This window comes from Marmota monax, unplaced genomic scaffold (assembly GCF_021218885.2).
Source record: "Marmota monax isolate L192 unplaced genomic scaffold, Marmota_monax_Labrador192_F-V1.1 WCK01_AAM20220418_F8-fsc00051, whole genome shotgun sequence".
NCBI lineage: Eukaryota > Metazoa > Chordata > Mammalia > Rodentia > Sciuridae > Marmota > Marmota monax.
The window spans coordinates 13,497,251-13,520,038 of NW_026695202.1; the positions used below are offsets into that span (position 1 = coordinate 13,497,251).

The following is a 22,788-nucleotide window of genomic DNA, read 5'->3' on the forward strand; positions in this document are numbered from 1 at the left end:
CCATTGTCTGAAAGGGCGGGGAAACAGCCCAATGAGCATCACCGCAGAGGAGCCAATCAGCTAGAAGTTGCTGGGGCCGCTGTGAGCCAATCATCAGCTGGCAGTCTGAAAGTTTGCTGGGGCCCCTTGGCTGTGGCTCTCAACAAGAGACTACTGATAAGATCAATGTAACATGGCCCTCATGCTAAAGGGCCAGTAACAGATAAACAAGAAAGAATTACCAAAACCATGTCTGACAGGCGAGAACCTTTGGAAGCAGAAAAACCTGTACATACAAATTTCTTTTTTAGCTCAGGTAGTGAAGGACACAGGGCAGGTGGAGGGTGTGGGACCCCTGCAGCTGGCTCAGAAGCTGCTCTCTCCTCCCTGCCGACCTGACTCCCAGAGCCAGGAGTCCAGGAGTTTTGACCTTCAGGGACCTAAAGTCTGGTGCCATCAGGTTCAAATAAAATAGGAGTATTTCATGTTGTGAGTTTTTCAGAACATACATGACAGTAGAATTTTAACCCTTCATTATCTTGATTTTAGTGATGACCGGAAACAAAGCAATCTTCAATGTTACATTGAGCGACAATTGAACTTTATGTGCAGAAAGAAATGAAAGTTTCAAAAAAACACTGTCAAAAGTTTGGGGAAAATTCAGCAAAGTAGAGGATACAAAGTCAGCATGCACAAATCAGCTGTGCAAATTACCTGAGAATGAAATTATAATTTTATCTAAAATACTATCAAGTAAAATAAAATAAATGAAGGAAATCAGTAATCCAAGGACGTCCAAGATGTATATAGCAAAAACTAGAAAAAATTGCAAAGAAAGATAGAGAAGACATAAATAAATATTGAATAAATAAAATAGAGAAATCAAAGAAGAATTAATAAACGAAAAGAAATACTTTATTGTTCATGGATTGATACTTGCATATCAACAGATTAACATTCAGGGCTGGGGCTTCGGTTCAGTCAGAGAGCACTTGCCCAGCTTGCATGAGGTCTTGGGATGGATCCCCAGCATCACAAGGAAAAAAAAAGATTAAATTCAAAATTTGAGGCACAGATTTTACGGAATGCCTATAGTTACTGGACAGCCATAAAGGGAAAAATGGTTTCTCAAACCATTTTTTGGGACCATCTGTACACAGCTGAAGTAATCAAATCCGTGTGGTACTGGCAGGAGGAAAGACAAACACAACAAATGAGATTCCTGGAAATAAATCTTTCTGGACAGTCATGTGACAAGTGTGGACATATAATGACGCTCCACCACATATACATGAACCTAAAATGCTCCTATCACCTGGTCACATTGAACTCAACATTGAGCACAACTGCCTCCGCCATTCAGTACAGTGACCTGCGCACAGGCGTGGCCTAGGAGGAGGAGGAGGCGCTATCACCAGGCCCAGGTGTGTAGGGGACTGCACCTGGGTGTATGCAGGTAAGCCCTGTGGTTCTGCAAACAAGGAATCGCCTGACAACACAGGCCTCAGAACATTCCCCACATTAACCCTTTCACTCCATGTGGTCAGATGATTTCCAACAACGGTGCCGACACCATTCCACGGGAAAGCACAGCCCCCTCCAGAAACGGTGCTGGGAAAACTGCACGTCCACACGCACAGGAGTGCAGCCACCCTCAGCCGGCACATATGCAAAATTAACATTCGATCAAAGTCCCCACGTATGAGCTCAAAAACCACGAGGACAAATTGGACTTCATGAAAATTGAACCCTTTGGGCATGGGAGGCCGCTCTCCACAGAGGGAGAAGGCCACACAGAGTGGGAGAAGATGACCACAAGAAGCACCTCTAACTAGAGCAAGGCCCTGCGCCCGTGGAGAACAGACCACCCCTCACCCACCAGGACGCCTCCTACCAGAGGACAAGCACCAGCTGGCACGGGGGCCACGCTGGTCTTCCCAGCTACCCAGGAGCCTGAGGCAGGAGGATCACAAGTTCAAGACCAGCCTCAGCAACTTAGCGAGGCCCTGTCTCAGTAAATCAGAAACGGCTGGGCAGGTGGCTCAGAGGCAGAGCTCTTGTCCTAGAAGGCACAAGGCCCTGGGCTCAGCCCAGTACAGCAAGAGAGGAAGAAAGGCAGGCAGGAGGGGGAGGAACCAACCACAGAAAACAAGGGCTGCCAGCTTGGGCAGGGCGTGGAGCCCTGTGCTCTGGGCGGGAACCTCAATGGTAGAGCCACCGCGGGAAACAGCACAGTGGGCCTCAAAGATGGAAAGAGACTTGCACCGGGAGCCAGAATTCCACTTCTGAGCCTATGTCCACAGGAGTTGGAGGAGGGTCTCACAGACACCGCTGTACCCCCACGGTCACGGCTGCAGGTGGAGGCCAGTGTCCTCTGGCAGGTGAGTGGGTCAGGAAAGCAGGGGACAGGAGCCCTTATCCACAGAGACCCACCCCAGGGCCCCAGGGGATGCCTGAAGCTGCGCACGAGCCACGCTGCACACTGTGCTGCTGTCCCTACCCACTCGTGCCCACCAGGAGGGTTAATTTGTAGCCTGGGCACAGCAGGGACGATAACACGGCTGACCCGGGAGCTGGCCAGCAGCGCCCTGCAGTGAGGGTCTGTGGGCTTGGTCTCCTGCCAAGTATCTCACTGTCCGCACCTGCCCTTCACCCTTACTCTACAGTGGGAGACTAATACCTGTACCTTAATACCCAGGTGATAAGATGAAGTGATGCAAGCTAATTTATAAATTAGATGTAGTTAATAACAAAAACTGATAAGAGAACTATTAACAACTACACACCAGGAAATGAAAGCTATTGGAACGTGGTCCCTTTCTGTCAGAACATCTTATTATACCTCACGTGTCCTTTAACTCTTACAATGGTGTGAGGTGCTGTGCCACCTGGGTGGTGAAATGAAGTGACAGTTGTGTTGTGATGTGGCATTAGGCTATTATTGACCTTTTTACTTGAAGACAAGCACTGGAGTGTCCTATAGTTGAGCTGATCACCAAGACCCCTACAAAGTGACTAATGGGCTAGTAGCAAATACTAGCTCTGGGCAAAAGCATCATTCATGTCTGTAATGAGCAGGATGAAGGGAGAAGTCAGGAGATTTCATTGATCTCTTCAGAATGGCATCCAACTTAAAATTCACAAATTGTTTATTACTGGAATTTTCCACATATGACTTTTTGGACTGTGGTTGTCCATTCTTATATGAAACCAAGGAAAGAGGAACAGGGATACAGAGGGACTACTGTGCAAAGAAATGTTATTCTGCTTAAAAAGGAAGGAAGCCCTGGTGCCTGCTATGGCATGGACGAACTTTGAGTACATTACCTTTGGGGAAATAAACCAGTCATAAAAGATGTGGATGATTCCATCATACACAGGAGCTTGTCAGGGGTCAAGATTGGACCAAGAAATCAAGTGGCAGCCACAAGACAGGCTTATTGTATATCAGGGTTCCAATTGGAGGCAGGTTGGGGAATTGGTGCCCCTTCTAGTAGAGCACAGCACAGAGTTGGTAGGGAGATGGGGCAACAATGAAGGCAAAGACACCACAGTCACTGGGCCGGGCTTGTCCAGGGGGCACTGAGAAGCTAAAGCGCTGCAGGAGGCAGGTGAAGAAGAGGAAGAGCTCCATGCGGGCCAGGGGCTCCCCGAGGCACACACGGCGGCCTGTGAGGGGGACTCGGGCTCAGTCAGCCTGTCCCTGGCCTCCACCCCTCCAAGGAGCCCTGGGGAGGGACAGGGAGGCCCCACAGGCACCTGCTGAGAAAGGCATGAAGGCCTCCCGCTTCACAAAGTGGCCCTGGGCATCCAGGGTGAAAGAGGAGGGGCTTCTCCCAGATGGTCTCATCCTTTAGCACAGATGACAGGTTGGTGATGAGCGTTGTCCCCTGGAGGAGATGCCTGCCATGAGCAGGGACTGGGAGGTATGACATAAGGACCCCTCCACTGAACCAGGCTGGGAAGACTCTAGTTGGTCCACACTGAACCCTTGGAAGTAACCCTTGGCCCCAGAAGATTCTAGCATCCTTGCTGATAAAATAGTAGGGCCAGATGACAAGGTCCCATGCAGGTTCTTATCCTTGAAGCTGCCCAGGGTTCCCTTTGGCCTGTACCAGGCAGAGGGTGATTTGGTGTAGAGAGAGAGAGGAAGCTACCAAATGACCCAGGCCTGGTGCTGGGTTAGTGGGTGATGCACAGGTCCCACCTTGCCTGGCCTCAGGCCTCACAGGACCCTCAGCCCACGTCCCCTAGCCCGTCTCAGGCAGCCCCACCTCACCTTCTCCACCTCCACCAAGAAAGCATCAGTCAGGTCTCGTGGTGGCTGGGCTGGGTCCCAGGTCATCCTGTGCTCCTCCAACAGCTCATCCACCATGGCCTTGAAGGCCTTCTGTGCACGGAAGACCCTGCCAGGCAGCCCTGGGATGCGCAGGAGCACTGGGACCACATTCAGCACCTGTGACAGCCACAGAGGGGACCTGGGTCCCTCCTGTGCTCCTCACTCTCCTGGTCCACACTCAGGTCCCAGCCTCCTCCAGGGTGGACCCAGGCCTGCCTGTCCCACCCAGTGACCAGCTCCCTCCCCAGAGCCAGCCTCCAAGCTCTCTGCTGGCCTGGGCTGCCGGAAGGAGCAGCCCACCATGGGAATCTCCAGCTTGTGTGTTAGCTGGACAGCGGGCACGGGCTCATTTTTCTCTCCTGGAGCCCTCTGACCCTGGCCCACCTGTCCTGCTACTGTTTGAGATGTGCTCACCTCCAGGCCTTCCCTCTTACAGTGTCCTCTCCAGAATGCCCTTTCCTATCATCCCTGCATGCTAATCTTCCTCCTTGGAGGCCCAACGGCATGAAGGTGACCCTGAACAGACTCCCCTGAGCCCAGCACCTCTGGCATAAAGCCAGACTCCTCCTTCAGGGTGTCCTCCAGAAGGCCCAGTATCTTGGCCAAGCGCTGGTCATGATTCTCAAAGTGGTGGGCGTAGATGAGGGAGGAGATCACATTGCACACTGCTCTGTTCAGCAGGGTCCTGGGCTAAATGGGCATCCTGGGAGGGGGCAGCCAGTCAGTGTGGCCCCTGCCCATCTCATCCTCAGCCCATCACCTTGTTGGCAAAGGCTGTACAGAGGCACCTCCTCGATCACCCATTGCTCCAGGGACTTCTTTCCCAGGCCGAAGTTGTGCATGGTGGACATGGAGAAGTGCTGCTGCTTGCGCCAGGCAGGTCCATAAGTTGCCAGGACCACCTGTGGGAATGGGCGGGTATGTGCACCTATCCAAGAGCAGCTGGCTGTGCCCTTGGCACTGCCCCTGCCATTGCACTCCTCTCATGGGTACCTGCCCACCTCTGCCTGTCCACAGACTTTGACCATGATCTGCACAGCCTTCTTTTCCAGGTTTTGCTCCCAGGCCTTAACGGCATTGCCACCCCATCAGGCCCTACCTCACCCTCTTCGCCATTTGCCTTTGGACTGTGGCCTAAGGCCCAGGTGCTGGTAGGTGGGCATTGGTAGGTGGTCAACAGTATACTTGCTGCATTTCAGCACCTCGTATACAGCTACCAGTCCGTTGACCAGGACGCCGGGCTTCCAGGCTAGCTGCAAGCTGAACACATCCCCAAACTGGTGCCATAGCTCTAGGCAAAAGGTCAGGGTGCCCATCAAACTGAGGTCCCTGCCAAAATGCAGGGCCCAGATCACTGGGCAAGTCTTGGAGAACTCAGGTCAAACAGGGCAAGGAAGACTCCTGGTGTCTTTTTTTTTTTTTTTTTTTGAATTATGGGGATCAACTTGGGACCTCAGCCATCCTAGGCAAGCACTCTACCACTGAGCTGCCTCCCCTGCCCAAGATCTGGTGTCCTGATGCTGGTGGGTCACACCTGTTATGGTGGAGAAACTCACGTTGGATCCAACCACCTAACTATGTCCTTGTCAGAGGTGGCCAGAGATTGTCCATGGGGACCACTAGCATCCCACTTTACAGAGGAGATAGGTTCATAGAGGTGAGCAGTGAAGCACAAGCCCCACCGCAAAGAATTGGTCACTGTTCCTCTCTCAACACCCTCCCCCATCCCTAAGATCTTTCCCTCTGATAGATTCAGAAGGGACCGAGGCCTACATAATATATACCCTGTCCCACAGGATCCCAGACCCATTGCCAGGTCCTGCTCTGCCTCCTAGCCTTTGTCTTCCCACACCTTTGCTCTTGGAAAGTTCAGTGTGTCCTTGGGCTCTGGAGTGCCCTCTCCCATGAAGCCTCTCAAACCTGCCTCCTTTTAGGGCCCAGCTCTCTGTATAGCTTGTAGCTTTACCCACCACCCATGTCTGTTGCTGGAGGGCCACTTCATCTCCCTCACCTTGTACCGAGGGTATGGCATGTTCTGGAAGTCAATCTGCAGCAGGTTGCCCAGCCCGGGCTGTGGCAGGGGGCCTGGCGGGTAGTGTGCAGCCCAGAGTTGGCGCCGGTGCATCAGGTCCACCAGGAGCAGGAAAACGGCCACGGCCACACACAAGGGCCCCGTGAGCAGCCCCATCATTTCCTGCTGTCCACTGGATTTGAGAACACCTAGTGTCCCTTGTCACTCCAGGCACCTGGGACCATCCAGGACCTGTCATCTCCCTAAGTGCTCAGTCAGGGCCTTTCCCTTATAAAGGAGCTGAGGCTGCCCTGTGTCCTCTGCTGGGAGCCAGGCTGCTCTGATGACTGTGCAGGCAGAGAGTGCAGGGAGGAGCCAGGGCAGGACAGATGCAGGGGCAGCTGCACAGGTCCTTGCCTCTCCTAGCCCTCTCCAGGTGACAGCCAGTGGAGAGGTGCCACATAAGCTGGACTTGCTGGTCCTGAAGGGCTGGGTACTGGCGCATGGATCACATGTGGATCTTGGAAATTTCAGTGTGTCCTCTCCAAAGTCCACATTCAAGAAGAGGCACAGAAAGATCAGACAGCTGAATGCCATGCCAGCAGTTCTTTGAGGGACATGGGGGACATTGTTGGCAGAGATGAAGGGACTGACTGGCAACCTTCAGACCAAGGCAACCTGGCTGTGGGGCTAAAGTGCCACTGGGAAGTCCTGTGTGAGTGGGTGAGGGGCAGCAGGAGGAAGGTGGCTAGAGTCTGAGGCTTTGCAAATTTGGCCTCAGTGGAGACCAGTTTTGAGGCTTCTCAACCGACCAGGAAGGCAAGATCCACTTACACCCAGGGGACTTCTCAGGTCCGGTCTGTGGCCTCCCATTTGGCTTAGCTGAGGGTTTCTGCCTAGTTGGCAATTTCCTTCCCGTAACTGTCAGAGAAGCATGGCAGACTGGCAGGATGGTTTGAATGTTTGTCACATGGTAGCCTTTGTCTATCCCTTGCTTCTTGGTGTCAAGCCTTCCTTCAAGCAGTCATCCTAATGAGGGTACAAAGGGCAATGACAGGCTTGTCTGTAGTTCAGGCTGCGTCCTCCTCGTGGCAGAGGCCTGTGGTTCAAGATGCGGCAGCCATGACAAAACCCTGCAGTAAGGAGGTCCATGCTTTCCAATGATTGGCACTTATGTGCCAGGCCCTGCTGGTCACAATCCACATGCTCCAACTCATTATTCTTCCTCAGCCACCACAGGGAGGTGGTTTTATGTCCCCAAGGCAGAGGAGACATCACATAGTGAGGTTAAAATCACAATACAGCATTAGGATCCACGTCCACACTCCCAACTCTAGCTCTCCACTGTTTTTGCAGGATATTTTGTTAATGGCCAGTATAGAAATTCCCTAGAATTTATTACTTTAGAAAAATACCCCTCCTCCCAACCTGGAACCACAGTGGGATACCTGTCATAGGGTAAAATGTGCTGAGTACTGACAGGCCCTCTGTCACTGTGGTGAGACCCGGCACCTCATCATACGGCAGCAAGGAGGCTGACTAGAAGTTCTAGGCCCTTGTTCCCCTAGGGAGATATATCCCACCAAAGTACCATTTTGAGAATTCTAGAAATCAGGAGACTGTAGTACTCAGCCAGTGCAGAGTATTTTCCTGGTCTTTACCTTTCTCCCCGACAGGCATAAACTCCCAATTCCATCCAGCTCCTCCCTGGAGACAGAAAGGAGAAGGTGACTGTGTTCTACCTTCTGGTTTGTCTTGATACCAGGTGGGCTGCCTTTATAGATGCAGTTCCACAGGCAGGCACTGGGGGGAGCAGGAGATTACAGGCAGTGGATACTCTCAGAAATAAGAAATGGAAAACTCCAGAGATGGACCAGTCTCTTTGGGAGTTAATGGAGTAGCTTTAGCTTTGCAAGAAGAAACAGTTCAGGAAATCAGCTGCACAACAGCTTGGACATACTCAACACCACTAAGCTATCTACGTCTAAAAACAGGTTGATTACATTTCATGTGTTTTTAAAAGTAATTTAACCTTTATTTATTTTTATGTGATGCTGAGGATCAAACTCAAGGACTCATACATGCTAGACAAGTGCTCCGCCACTTGCTCCAACTCATGTTGTTGTGTTTTTTTACAGCTTAAAAAAAATATTATTTTAAAAAAAGAGCCACTATACACCTCTAAGAATGGCCAAGATCAGGAACACCACCACCACTGAATGCTGGGGAGGATGTGGAGAAACAGGAGCACACATTCATTGTTGGTGGAAATGCAAAATGGAAGAGCCACTGTGGAAAGCAGTTTGGCAGTTTCATACAAAAACTATACTATTCTTACCTTATGAGCCAAATTGTGCTCCTTGGTATCGATCCTAAAACTTAGAATATAGAAACCTGCACTTGAAGTTTATATGGCTTCATCTGTAATTGCTAAAACCTGGAAGCAACCAATATGCCCTTCAGCATGTGGATGGATAAACTGTGGTACATCCAGACCAATAGAATATTATTTGTCAGTAGAAATGAACCATGAACATGTGAAAATACATGAAAGAACCATAAATGCATATTACTAAATGAAAGAAGCCAATCTAAAAAGGCCACATAACATATGATTCCAACCACCTGACCTTCTTCAAGAGGTGAAACAATGCAGACAATAAAAAGGTCAGTGGTTGCCAGGGGTAGGGACAGGGATAGATAAATAGTTGGAGCAGTTTTAGGGCAGTGAAACTACCCTGTGAGAGACCATAATGGAGGATATATGTCATTATAAATTTGTCCAAACTCATAAAATGTACACCCAAGAGAGAACCCTAATGTGAACTGTGAACTTGATGGGCAATGATGAGGTACAAGCAGATTCATTAGTCCTAACAAATGTACCACTTGGGTGGGGATGTTGACAGAGGGGGAGGTTGTATGTGGGGGGAGCAGGACACTCCATTTTCTGATCAATACTGCTATTGACCTAAAACTGCTCTTAAAAAGTCATATTAAGAAAAAGACAGACAGACAGACACACACACACGCTGACTTCAAAAGCTGCAGGAGCTGAAAGGCACAAAGGCAGCTGAGGTGTGGCAGAAGCTAGAAAAATGGGAGTCCAGAGGGAAATGGGCAACAGGGCCACTCCCTAGCTCAAGGTCATCTCTGAAGCCCAGTAACACTCTGAAGCCCTGCAACACTTGTGAGTGCCTTGGTCACGTATCATCAGCAAATCAAAAGAGGACAAAAGAATAAAAGGCAAAGTGACAAACATTTGCTGTCAGGAAAATATTTTCCTCAAGATACATATTTTTCAAGTTTTGTGGCTTAGGCCTTGACACCCGAAATCTATCAATTTCATTTTAACTGTGTTAATGTGAAGTCAAGACCAGAATGGGAAGCCAACCAGCTCAAAAGCCATCATTTCTATGCAGGTCCTGTTCAGCTGCCTGAGCATGGTCCCAAGGCTGACACAGCACACCCACCCACACCTCCATCCTGGCAGAGCAAAATGAGAAATGGACCACATTGCTTGATATGGCCATTAAAATGAAATTAATCTGCCATTTCTGCAGTCCCAAATTGATGAGCACACAAGAACTCATTTATAATTGCTTATTTCTACCTCACAACATTCCTTCCAATATTTCTGTTCTCTAAAAAAAACTCCATTAACATTATTTTTTTATAATCTTTTAAAATTAATGTTCATTGGAAACATGTCCTTATATCAACTTGAGGAACTCTGCCTGTCCCCCCCACAGGTGATAAGTTCTACCGGCCTGAGGGAGTGGTCCAGAGGACCCCTGGGCTTTGGCTGGTTTCAGGCTCTGCTGTAAGGCCTGCCTGGCCTTCGGGAGGCGGGGGGGGGGGGGGGGGGTTGAAGGAGCCAGGTCTGATGGTGGCCTCCTCTACAGTAGAACCAAGACCACCATTTGGGGGCTGGAGTGGGAAAAGGAAGAGACGCATTCACTTTATAGTAAATGAAAAAGGAAACAAGGTTAAAATGAAGTTTATTATTTTTTGATTTTTTTTGTTTTTTGTTTTTTTAAATAAAACTGTTTGTGAAACAGCTATTTTATCCCCATGGCAGAGTGACCCCTGAAAGATGCACTAACCCCTTCTTAAGGCCTTAACAAGATTTTTTTTGTACTTTTTCTTTTTTTTTAAACTCAGATATTTAAAAATTATACAATTTACAAAACAAAACAAAACATAATCACGTAGCATAGGGCTGCTTATCTGACATGCCCCCCTTTTCCATTATAAAAATAGAAACAAAAAGAAGAAAGGGCTAAGTGGGTGTTCCTGGTCAGCTTACCCACCCACAACTCCCACAGAGGCTCCCCGCCAGTCCCACTGCCTGTTCTGGCACAGAGGTCCAGGCCTCCTCCCGTTCCCTGGGTCCCCACGTGTCAGGACACAGATGCCTGGAATGCGCCCAGCACAGAGGGCCCCAGAGGAGGGTCCGTTGCTGGACTTTGCTGCTGCGGGGCTGCACTGCCCACTTGATGGGGCCCTAAGAGATCTCACCAGCCACAGTGACCCAGGACACAGCCTGACTCAGGGCATCTGCCAATTTCACCCCCCCCAAAAAGATAAAAATTTTAAAAAATAATAAATAAATAGTGTTTCTGGAAAGGAAAAAAATTTATTTATGTTTAAACATCATTCCCCCGCTCTTGAAACACGGACCATCCCCACCTCCCACCCAAAACCTTCCCACTTTGACACAGACTACGGACAAAAGGACAGTTTGGGTGTGGCTTGTTGGCTCTTTCCATTGGAGTTGGGGTCTAGTGTTCTCTGAACTGGTGTGAGACAGGCTAAAGATTAAAGCCACACCCCCGTCCTTTATGAGATGAGTTTGTTCAGTTCAATTTCACATTTCAATTTCACTGTCATTGGAACAAATTTGGAGTTAACTAGATAATTTTAAAATAGAATCAAAAGGGATAGCGCACCTTTCATTTAAACAAAGTCTTTCCAGACTAAAAATAGATTTATATATATATATTTTTTATCCCTCCCTTTTATTCCCCCCCTTTCCCCATCAGCCCCCCTCCCCCCTCCCCCCACATTGTCACTATGGAGATTGTGTCCATGGAAACAGCCATTCCAACATCTTGGGCCTTTCTTTCCTGTGGTGTCACTGGTTTGAGTGTGAGGTGAGAACTTGGGAAGGAAGTGCTGGCAGGGCAGGCACGGCGGGGCGGGGCAGGGCAGGGCGTGGCAGCACGGGAGGAGATTTCCATTCCATCATGAGTGTCCACCACCTGTTCATCTCCACAGTCTAACCTGGAAGACAAGCAACAGATGCTGAGCGCCAGGAATTTCTCCATGGTCCCATTGCCAACAGCCCCTGCTCTGTGGTGGCACTGGGATGGGGCTTTCAGCAGGGACCACATGCTCAGACCTCTCTGTAGATGAGCTGTGCCTCAGGACACATCCAAGACAGGTGTGGCACTGCTGTGTGGCTCTGGACCTGGAGCATGGCAGAAGGCAGCACAGGTGCTTGGGCTGCACTCTGAGGGCTTCTCAGGGCACGCCCACCTCCCAGAGCATGGCAAACACTGGGGCCCGTGACTGGGCTCAGCTCTTAGTGGCAGGGTTTGGTTCTCAAAATGGCCAAGGGCACAAGGTAGCTGTGACCAAAACCTAGAGCATGCAATTTGTGGAAGGACTTCTCACAACCACTTCACAGCCTTCTCTAGTGGACACAGCCAGTTCTACACACCAACGAAGAACACTTCCCATAGCCTCTGATGGGAAGGACAGGTCTCAGCCCATTTTGGTGGCTTGCACAGAGCTGGAATGTATTAATCCCTTGGCTCCTCCGGACCCTGATGCCTCCAGGAAGAGATTCTTTCCTCTTTAGGTCAGGCTTGGGAAGGTGGTGCTGATGACCAGATGGGTTGTACCAAGAGCCTATGCAGAATGCTTCACCCCACATGCCCGGGTCTCAGAGAATCCAGTTTCCAAGTAATCAGTCCAGAAAAATTACACCAGAACACGGGGGTGATGGTGGCCTCAACTGCTGCTCTTTTCTGCCTCTCACAGTTCTCTAGCAACTGCGTCCCTGGGGCTCCCCTTGCTTCTGCTTCAAACCTCTCTGATAACCTCGAACAACATAGAAACGCCAGGAAAAGGCAGGTCCCTCTTCTGGTTTCATAACGCTTACTATTGTGCAAAATAGTTAAGAAGGCTAGTGTGTGGGGGGATCTAAGACTGTACTATTCACATGCATGTGTGCATACACCTGTCCTTGCTAAAAGGAGGCTCCTAAGTGCTTGACAAAAACCACCACTAAACAGGAAGACATGTTGCAGAGATAGTAGTACAATGTTCATCACGCTGGGATAACAGTAGAAACAAACCCCAGGCCTCTAGCTCCCAGGCCCCAGGAATGTGGGCCAATGGCGGAGCCATCCTTCCATTTTCAGAATGTACATAGATGGCACAGCATGGCCCCCCTGTATCTAAAGGTGGCTCTGGGCCTCACAGGTCACCCCAATGGTCTATGCTTCCTATACCTCCATTCTACCCCTCCCCAGCAGCCCAGGGAGATTTTCTACCACCTAAATGGCTTTGCTGAGGCCATGGATGCAGGAAAGGGGAGACAAACAGCATTAGACAAAAGTCCTTGTGCCTTCTCTGATACTACTCCTTAGGGACCAAAGGCCCTTTGTAAATAACATGACAAGGGCTGAGTTAATAGGCACCTCAAGGAACACTCAGAAGGTAATTTTGCTGGGGATCCAGGGTGTCTGCGTGAATTGTCAGATGCCAACGTAGCCTCTCCAAGATTCTGCTTGTGGGAAGAAGGCATGGCAGGGTTTGCACTCTCATAAGTGCTCAGCCCTCTTGGGTCTGCATTCCAATCCTGCTCACTACTCAGCACAGCAGGCCCACACCAGACCCCAACCTCAGAATGAGGCACACTGCAGCATCCACGTCTGCCTGGCCAGCTGGTTCTGTGTAGTTGACCTTGGACCTGCCTCTGGGTGCCAGTGTTGCATAGGGAGTGGTTGCACAGGCAGTGGCAGTCCTTCAGCACCTTCTGCCTCAAGCCTTCCAAACAAGGAGTTTTTTGCTGATTAGACTGGCCCAAACACATGATCTCCTGAAGGTAAAGGACCCTAAACTTTTCCAGAGTTACTTAAAAACAAAAATAAAAACTGTTCTTTCAGGTTGGATGCACTCCTGTAATCCCAGCAGATTGACAGGCTGAGGCAGGAGAAGCACAAGTTTGAGTCTGGGCAAATCAGCAAGAACCTGCCTCAAAATAAAATTTATAAAAGTGAAACAGCTGGTGATAAGAATACTTGCCCAGTATGTTTGAGGCCCTGGGTTCAATCCCAGGTACTGCAAAAAACCACACTCTTCCTTTCGTAAGGAGAAGAGGAAGGAAGGACTTACTTTGTGCCAGGAACTGAGCTAGAAGCTTAATAGATGTCCTGTCTCATGGTAACACCAAGATGCCTGAACCTCTTCAAGATGAGAAAGCTGAAGCTCAGGGAGGTGACACCTGTAGTCCACAGCTACATGGCTGGTTGGAGGTGGAAAGGGCTGATAGCCAGAAAGGCCCTCCTGTGTGGGCCCCAAGGACTCTGTGCCCCACTGCATGGAATGTGGCTAAGAGGAGAGAGCTGGGCCCCAGGCAGTAAACCCTTCACAGCTGCTGGGCCAAGTGAGCTCTCTGACACTCCACGCTGAGGATGGTCAAAGGCACTGTGATGCTCAGCTGCCAGGGCACAGGGTTTCATCCTGGGCCAAAGCTGCCTCAGGCTCCCCAGGCTCCTCCACTCTGTGGCTTGAGCCTGGGATGGATGACACCACCTCTGTATCCTTCTACACCTAACACTAAGGCTGTTTCTCCCAACTGCAGCAGGCACCCATCAGCTTGACCTGCTGACCCTGTCGAACCTGCCAAGATTCCCCCAGAGTGGGTTACCTCATCTCTGCAACAGACACTCGATTCCTACCAGAGAGGGACTGGGTGGAGAAGTCTAATTCCGAATTGTTCTTGATTGCTGACAGGGTCAAAGAGTCCGTTCCTCTCTGGGACGCACTCATCTTTAATAGGCACACTCGGCACCACTGTGGGTAGGGCATAAGACTGCAAAGGTGGCCCTGGCCCTCACAAAGCTTCCAGTCACAAGTATATAATGTCACAATGCGGTGAAGCTAGAAAGGCTGCAGAGTGGGGAAAGAGGGTGTTTTAGACTGAGATTTTTATAAAAGGAAGGCTTCTGAGGAAGAGGAACTTGTAATCTGACACCCAGGAAATGAGAGGGAGCCCCCACATGAAGACAGGCAAGAAAAATGTGCACACACAAAAGCCTAGGGGGAGGCAGCCTGGCCCTGAGCAGACCAGTGGCAGGGAGCCTGGAGAGCCTCTTCAGTGACCTCCACCAGCCTTTGGGAGAGAGGGCTAGGAGGCAAATGCGACAAGAACCTCCGAAGAGGAGACTGGCTGGATCTCTGATGACATAGGACTGGAGGCCAGAGTTTGCTGAGACTGCCTGCTGCTGTGAGGCAGGGCTCTGGGCACAGCAGGTGGCCACTGTAGGGGTGCCACAGCCTGGCTGGTGCCAGTGGGGAAATATGGACAGACTCAGTTTCTCCTCTGGAGGAGGAGAACCCCAGGACTTCCCTAGATGAGCCTGAGAAGGGAGGGAGCTCCAGAAAGAGCCACTCACTCATCCGTGGACAGGCTGTACAATGCCCAGCTCCAGGGCAGAGAGGGTCTTGCCCTTTCCCTTCCATGGAGGGTCTGCAGAAGGTGTGTAGGTAGGTGGCATCCTCTTGCACCCAGGACAGAGCATCAGTTGGGATAAGGTTACTGCTACTCATCCACTAGATCACAGGGCCTGGCAGGAAGCCAGGGGCCTCCTTGTTTACTACATGACAAGGAGAGCCAGGAGTCCCATTGTACAGCCTCATTCACTAGCTGAGATGAGGCCAGAGAGACAGACTCTCAGTACAGGGACAGTGAGCAAACACAGGCCCACCACACTGCTTCCTCACCTCAGAAATGTTAGGAGGCAGCTGACTAGATGGCTGTCCAAGAACCTCTCCTCTCTGGCATTCTTGGTGTGGTGAGAAACAACTATGAGGAGCCCCACATGCTGGGGTAGGGTGTGGAGAATAAAATCTCCTAGCACCAGCCCTCGAATTTTCTGATAGAAAGGGCAGTTGCAAGGTCTCCTTGCTGCCTTGACCCCCTGTAGCTCTAACTGTTAGAAACTTGCAGCCAGGTACAGCTGCTTGTGTGCCCAACACTTACTGAGGTATAACCAAATTCTCATATGGTTGACACTGTTACTTTTTTTGGGGGGTGGGATGGGGGGCAATGGGATTGAACTCAGGGGCACTCAACCACTGAGCCACACCCCCTGCCCTATTTGTATTTTACTTAGAGACAGGGTCTGAGTTGCTTAGCACCTCGCTTTTTGATGAGGCTGGCTCTAGATCCTGTCTCAGCCTTTGAACTCAAGATACTCCTGAGCTGCTCAGATTATAGTGTGCACCACTGTGCCCAGCTTGGTTACTTCTCTTTTTATAGAAGAAACTGAAACACGGAGACATTAAGTGTCCTTACTCCAGTCACATAGGACTTTCCATACACTTTGTGTGAGAAAGTGGGATGACAGGAGGCAGGACACAGAAGCACACCCCACTGTCCCTTCCCTGTCTGGGTCCCCAATAATGGTAGTTCTTTGTTCTCACCATGGACCCCAAGGTGAGCACTCCTTAAGAGCAAGAGTATTTTCTGTCCCTGATCACTGGGGTTTCTACACAATTCAGCAGTATACCCTGGGCCTGAAAGATGGCGATGGCCCTCAGTATAACTGCTGAACTGAGAAACCAGTAAAAGGAACTTGCTTTGTGGGAATGGCTTATGGAGAGAACATTCCAGATCGATGAGGCTGGGTGCAGTGTCCATCCTTTGTCTCAAGAGGTGACTGCTCCAACCTCAATAGACTAAGGTTCCCCAAGTGATGGGCCAGGTCCTGCACTCAAGCAGTGCTGCAGCCTGGGGAGGATGGAGGGTGAAGCTGACCATTCAGCTCCAGAGCTGAGGCCTTGTCAGCTGGGAGGTCCATGCATTCCCAGACCCACCTACCAGGCCCAGACTTTCTTTTTCTCTAACACATGCTGGAATTCAGGACAAAACCAAAAAGTACTAAATGACAAATGGCTCTTTCCTTAACCAGCCCTTCTAGGACACATTTCAGAAATTCTTCTCATGGTCTTCCACAGAACTTGACTCTAACTGTCTGGGACAGGTGCATCAACACGGAAATGGCAGAGCTGCCTAGGCACAGCATTATCTCAGCCCAGAAAATGGCCGATGCAACAGCTGTTAAACTACCCACACTGCTGCACACTGCTCTGAGGGCTGATCAGAGGGGTCCAGGAGTACAGGCAGGAAGAGTAGCCCAGTGACTTCTAGAAGTGCAGTAGCCGATGAGGACGACTTACTGCAGTCCACAGGGCTCCGTTTGCTCATTTGGTTCCTGTGACCCAAGAACCAATCACCTCTCCTGCTCTGCTCTGCTCCCTGCATTGCCAACCCTGCTCCCTGCAAGAGGCAAAGAGAAAAGCATTACAGCAAAACACTCAGCACCCCAGTAGGAAGCACTGGGGAGCCCCTACCTGGGCCCTGACCTATTTCACAGCAGGGCCACAGGGGCCTTCTCTGAGGTCAGCACTGGGCACTGCTTAAGAAACAAACACCTTCTCTAAGGAGGAAAACCACCATATTCTGGGATGAACTTGACTTTTCCCTCATAGTACTATTGGTTGTTTTAGAGAAAGGCAGAAACCTTTTTAGTTGTAACTCAGGATTCTACAGAGAACATTCAGGGATGTGGTACTGCCCAGAGGAACGGTCTCTGTGGCTATGGGGGTGAGAGTCCTGGAGGCCACACAGAAGCCTCCATTTAGAGAGAAATGAGCCCCTGGAGAACACCTCTAGGACAGCTGCAGCCACGAGTGTCAGCTACATTCCCTTCTCCTTTCTCCTCTTTATATACTACTGGTCCTCAGCTCTCAGTGGCTGCATGGGGCAGGGAGGGTGAGAAAGCAATGTGGTGGAGACGCCCTGTTGTAGATCCCTCAGCCCTACACCCCGTTTTTCACAGGGGCAGGCTGGCCATGCCCCACATGCTCAATGGTGCAGCCAGATCTCTGGAAATTTTCAAGAGTAAAATTAAATCAGATGCTGAAGTCTACTAAATCTCTGAGAGGATTTTCCTTCTCTTTGTACTTCTGCGAAAAGGAATCTTTCATGGTACTGTGGGAAAAAAGATTTCAAGTAGGAAAACTTAGAGAATGTTCTGTTTTTTAAAGGAAAACATACTAAAAGCTTTACAGAAATGCGGTCAATTGAAAAGAAGAGACCTTTGGTTAGTCCCTTGAGGAGAAGGAAACAACAGGCAGATGGCAGAAGTCCCCTGCCCAAAGGGTCATCCAAAAGATGGTCACAATGCCCTTAGGACCACCAATCCTGAGGCCTGTTCCCCAGCAGTCCCGAAGGGCTGACTTCAGAAAGTCACCCTGGGGCTGGGGTTGTGGTTCAGCGGCAAAGTGCTTGCCTAGCACATGTGAGGCCCTGGGTTCGATCCTCAGCACATAAAAAAAATAACAATAAATAAAATAAAATTATTGTGTCTATCTACAACTAAAAATATTTTTTTTAACTTTATTTATTTACTTTTATGTGGTGCTGAGAATCGAACCCAGTGCCTCACACGTGCTAGGTGAGCACTCTACCACTGAGCCACAACCCCAGCCCCCTAAAAATATTTTTAAAAGTTAAAAAAAAAAAAAAAGAGTCACCCTGACCAGCTGGCAGTGGACAGGTCTGAAGCCCTCACCACATTCTGGGGAGTGAAGAAACAACTGGAGAGCCATTTTATCCACCTGGTGCTAGGATCCACACCACTAACTGTTGGTGGTGCAGCCTGGGGCCAGCAGGAAGGCAGAGGCCACAGCACCACTGGGAGCCAGGCAGGGGTGGTGGAGCCTGGCTGGCCCCGACTCACCTGTGCTTGCTGTCCTCTCCATTCCCACGCGCACACTGCCCCCCTCACCCCCGCTCCGACTGCTCTGTGCTGAGGCTGCCTTTCGCGGTCTTGTTCTGCAAGGGGGGGAGAGGGCACGGAAGGGGAGGCTGATGCCAGCAGAGCCATGAGGAGACACAACAGGGACAGAGGAAAGAGTGTGGGAGTCAGGGAGGGCAGAGGCGAGGACAGGGACAGCACGTGGAAAAGGAAGAAAAAGCAGAGTCAGTACTGAATGACAAACAGGAGACACCCAGATAGGGCTTTGTGAGGCAAAATGTGACTGTTAAGTAAAAATAAAGAGAATACTGTCAGACCCTATGATCTACCTCTGGAAATATTTTTTAAAAGAAAGATCATAAGCATCCTTCAAAAGTGTTTTGAGGATAGACGTCTCCAGATGTCCTCTTTCTAATACTTTCTGGCCATACTTGGAGATTGAAGACTGTGAGCAGCCAGTGACCACCAGGTGTCAGTGTGACCTCAGCCAGACAGGGCGGTCACTGCAGGAAACCTCAGGTGGCAGTGGGTTCCAACCCAATCCTTTCCTGGGGCTCTCCATCCCTATCTTGATACCTCGGAAACAGCCCATTCACGTCCTCATCTTCCACCCTTCCCAAAGAGATGGCCAACAGACCCTCTCTTGGGAAGTGGGGCAGCAGTACCCACTGACTTGTATCATCAGGTTGCTTCTGCAGCAATACAACCTGGAAGAGACTGTGAGTTTCCCCCGAAGCCCTGGAGTTAGTGCCTTTGCTTCCACAGCAGGCCTCCCACCCCTCTTACCACATGTCAACCTGTGAACTGGGATTCTAGTAAAGTCCAAGTCAGTTTCACTGAGTTTGATCTTTTAATCTCTCTTAATGAATGGACAGCTCCCCTGCCACCTTCCCCACTGCCCCCCACACCACATAGGGTGCCAGACTCTATGCCTGGGGTCTCCCTTCAGCATCATGCCTCTCTACCCTCCCAGAGCCAGAAGCAGGCCAGCAGCCCAAGGTGCAGATGGGAACAAGAATGGATGAGTTCCTCGATGCCTGGGCTTTAAGTCAGGAAACCACCCCAAGCCCCACTGCGAACACAGGCTCTGGGAGCCTCTAACTCACCTTGTGCTTGGGGCACCTCACCGAGAAGTTTTCCTCATGTAGCAAACAATCTGCAAGAAAGAAGGGGACAGATGGAGCCTATGTGCGTTGAAACAGCCAGACCCACATGTGGCCCCTTTCCAGGATCAACAGTGTTAGACCTGAAAGCAAGAGGCCCCGGCACTGTGATTTCTTTCTCTTTGTTTTTTTTTTTTTAGTACTGGGAATTGAACCCAGGACACTTACCCACTGAGCCACATCCCCAACCCGGCACTGTGATTTCTTTCTCTCTGTTTTTTTTTTTAGTACTGGGAATTGAACCCAGGACACTTAGCCACTGAGCCACATCCCCAACCCTATTGTTTTGTATTTTATTTTGAAACAGGGTCTTCAGGATCTTGCTGAGGCTGACTTTGAACTTGGGATTCTCCTGTCTCATCCTCTAGAACCATTGGAATTACAGGAGTGAGCCATGGTGCCGGGCTTGCACTGTGATTTTTTTTTTTTAAATATATATATATATATATATATATATATATATATATTTTAGTTGTAGTTGGACACAATACCTTTATTTTATTTATTTTTATGTGGTGTTGAGGATCAAACCCAGGGATGCTAGGTGAACACTGCACTGCTGAGCCATAACCCCAGCCCCTTGCACTGTAATTCTAGGAGGAAAACATCAGTAACACACCAGATGAACTATGGTACCTTAATATGATAGAGTATCAGTCACTTAAAAAGTTAACATTTTAAAGTAGTTAATGATGTGGGTAAACACTTATGATATAAAACTGTCTGACCAACCAAGAAATATAAATGTATAGGTACATTCTTAATTTCATTAAAATGTTTTATATGCATAAAAAAAAACCTGAAAGGAAATCTACCAAAATATTACAGAGGTTCTCTTTAGGTAGTATTACAGGTGATTTTTTTTTTTTTTTAAGAGAAAGTGAAAGAGAGAGAGAGAGAGAGAGAGAGAGAGAGAGAGAGAGAGAGAGAGAGAGAGAAAAAATTTTTTAATATTTATTTTTTGGTTTTCGGTGGACACATCTTTGTTTGTATGTGGTGCTGAGGATCGAACCCGGGCCACACGCATGCCAGGGGAGTGCGATACGCTTGAGTCACATCCCCAGCCCCAGGTGATTTTAATTTTATTATTTTGTTCTGTGTTTCCATGATGGCTCATATTTAATAAACAGAGATACTCCCCAAATAATTTTTTGAGGGGAGGGTACCGGGGACTTGGAGACACTCAACTACTGAGCCATACCCCCAGCCCTATTTTATATTTTATTTAGAGACAGGGTCTCACTGAGTTGCTTAGTGCCTTGCTTTTGCTGAGGCTGGCTTTGAACTCATGATCTTCCTGCCTCAGACTCCTGAGCCATTGGGATTACAGGCATGTGCCACCACACCTGGCCAAATAATGCTATTTAAACAATTCTCAATTCTAGGTTAACCCCACTCCACAGGCTCATGGCAAAGCCTCCTCACAAACACGCCTGAAATCTAGAGGCATTTCTCCTCTATTGAGAGCTCAGGCGTTCAAGATAGAAAGTTGATCAGGCCTGAGAACCCTGCTGTCACCTGCATCCCACAATCCCTGGACACACAGGAGACACCCCCAATACAAATCACATGATCTGCACTGAATGCTTCACAGGAAAGTAAAATCCCATGAGGGTGCTTTTAATCCTTGGAGGAAAAGGGATTTATTCCAACTTTTGACATGTGACAGCATTCGCAATGACAGCAAGGATGCATCTCCCTCCAGGCGAGTCGAGCTCCATGTACAAGGCAGGGCATGGAGCTGGCGAGAAAACCCAGAGTGAGCCCACCCTGCACACCACAGCTTCTGCAGGCTGGCAGCCAGGTCACTGGTGCAGGACGTAGTGACAAAATGGTAATAAATACTGATCCCACATTCTCAGAAATCTCCTGAGCACCATGGCAGGAGGCAGCCTTGTTGAGTTTATGATTTAACTGGTTTAAACCTAGATCCAGATTCACAGCCTGTGTACCCACAGATTTCAAGTGAAATAGTTATAAGCAAAGGAACACTCAAATGAAAATTTTTTTAAGTCCTCAATATCCCGAACAAATCAAAAAAGGAAATTTCAGAACTTGTCTAAACTGATAACATCACTACCCGGCCTTGGGAGTTTTTGACTTATAGAGGATGGGTCCACAGCCTTCTCTGCCCCCAGGGCCCAAGAACTCATCGAGTCACCGTCACTAACCTCCAAGCCCCTTTCCCAGCAGGCAACTAGCATGGCAGTAAATGAAATGTGTTAATTTAAAACCCACAAGTACATAGCGTGACCAAGGCTCCTGCTGTTCCAATCTGCCAGAGAGTTTATAAACAGCAGGAGACAGACAACTGGAGCTTGGGAAAGCACGTCCTCCTCACCTGGGCTCTGGCAGTGCTACATGGCAATCTCTACCCTGGGCCAAAAAGAAAGTACAGCATCATGGAGCTCGGCCACTCTGATGCCACAGAGGCTTACAGAACCAAAGATGGGGGTCATGTTGTGGCAAAGGGTGCCATCAAAGGGAGCACAGGTGGCTCAGTTCCCCTCAGAGCCACAGAACAGTGACCAGATGTGACAGACCACTGGTAAAAACGTGTCTGAAGTTAGGGAATGTCTTCCTGAGTTAAATGCAGGAAAGAAATAAAGTACATACTAAGGGCAACTGGGACCAGGTACTTTTGGAAAAGAAGTCTCCTAGAGAAACTGCCAGACACAGTGCCCACCTCTGCCCCAAAGGAACACTGTATCAACAAGTCCTTCTTTTAGTTCTTGTACATATCCACAGGCAGTCAGGAACTGCAGTTCCTGCCCCTGGCAGGGTCGGAACCAGTGAGAGAGCTCAGAAACCTGGAAGGACATGGGGGTGCCTCTTCTATCCTGTCTCCAGTCAGGTCCTGTTCAGGGCAAGAGTAAAGAGCAGGAGGAAATCTAGTAAGTGCTCTCTGATTGGAACAAGCGCTTGTCTCCTTCAGTGGCCAGCCAACATCAGTCTCCTGATACGTTTTCTTGGAAGAAAAAGAAACTAACCCTACACTATCCAGAGGGCCTGGTCAGTATTTCCACAGGTTGAAGTAAAAGCAAATAGCTTGCTGGATCATGACATAAGCTGGGAAAGACTCACAAGGTGGCCAAGTCAAGATAGCTTCCAGAAACAAACACCAACTCCCAGGACAGAATGCCACTTTCCTTTCTCTCTATTAAAGGCAGAGTGACTTTGCTGAGCTCCTCATCATAAAAAGTACCATAAAGCTTCTGATAGTCCTGACATCTACAC

The 22,788-nt window shown here is 49.4% G+C and overlaps 2 protein-coding genes and 1 pseudogene across 7 annotated transcripts in view; all 3 read right to left on the minus strand.

Moving 5' to 3' along the window:
- Positions 1–3,454: 3,454 nt before the first annotated feature.
- LOC124083040 (cytochrome P450 2D3-like) lies at positions 3,455–3,929 on the minus strand (annotated as a pseudogene).
- Positions 3,930–4,443: 514 nt separating this feature from the next.
- On the minus strand, positions 4,444–8,437 carry LOC131423163 (cytochrome P450 2D6-like). The gene is made up of 2 exons (XM_058574214.1): positions 6,330–8,437; positions 4,444–5,220 (listed from the first exon to the last, which is right to left on the minus strand). Exons 1-2 carry the CDS (start codon positions 6,507–6,509, stop codon positions 4,993–4,995), a joined length of 408 nt encoding a protein of 135 aa, XP_058430197.1. The 5' UTR covers positions 6,510–8,437; the 3' UTR covers positions 4,444–4,992.
- A 2,948-nt stretch (positions 8,438–11,385) lies between these two features.
- The window catches only part of Tcf20 (transcription factor 20), a 175,627-nt gene continuing 164,224 nt past the window's right edge, over positions 11,386–22,788 (minus strand). For 4 of the 6 annotated variants that reach the window (XM_058574216.1, XM_058574218.1, XM_058574217.1 and 1 more), the window contains exons 4-6: positions 19,495–19,544; positions 18,371–18,498; positions 11,386–11,615 (exon numbers count right to left, since the gene is read on the minus strand). In XM_058574216.1, the coding sequence (XP_058430199.1) occupies positions 18,415–18,498; positions 19,495–19,544 (134 nt within the window). In that variant the 3' untranslated portion in view covers positions 11,386–11,615; positions 18,371–18,414. The remainder of the gene's footprint in view (positions 11,616–18,370; positions 18,499–19,494; positions 19,545–22,788) is intronic. The other 2 variants (XM_046429220.2, XM_046429221.2) reach the window with 2 other exon arrangements.

Coding starts and splice junctions, on each gene's coding strand:
- LOC131423163 (XM_058574214.1), bottom strand. CDS start 6,509: ATGATGGGGCTGCTCACGGGGCCCTTGTGTGTGGCCGTGGCCGTTTTC. Junction 5,221..6,329: donor TGCCATACCCTCGGTACAAG/GTGAGGGAGATG, acceptor CCATTCCCACAG/GTGGTCCTGGCAACTTATGG.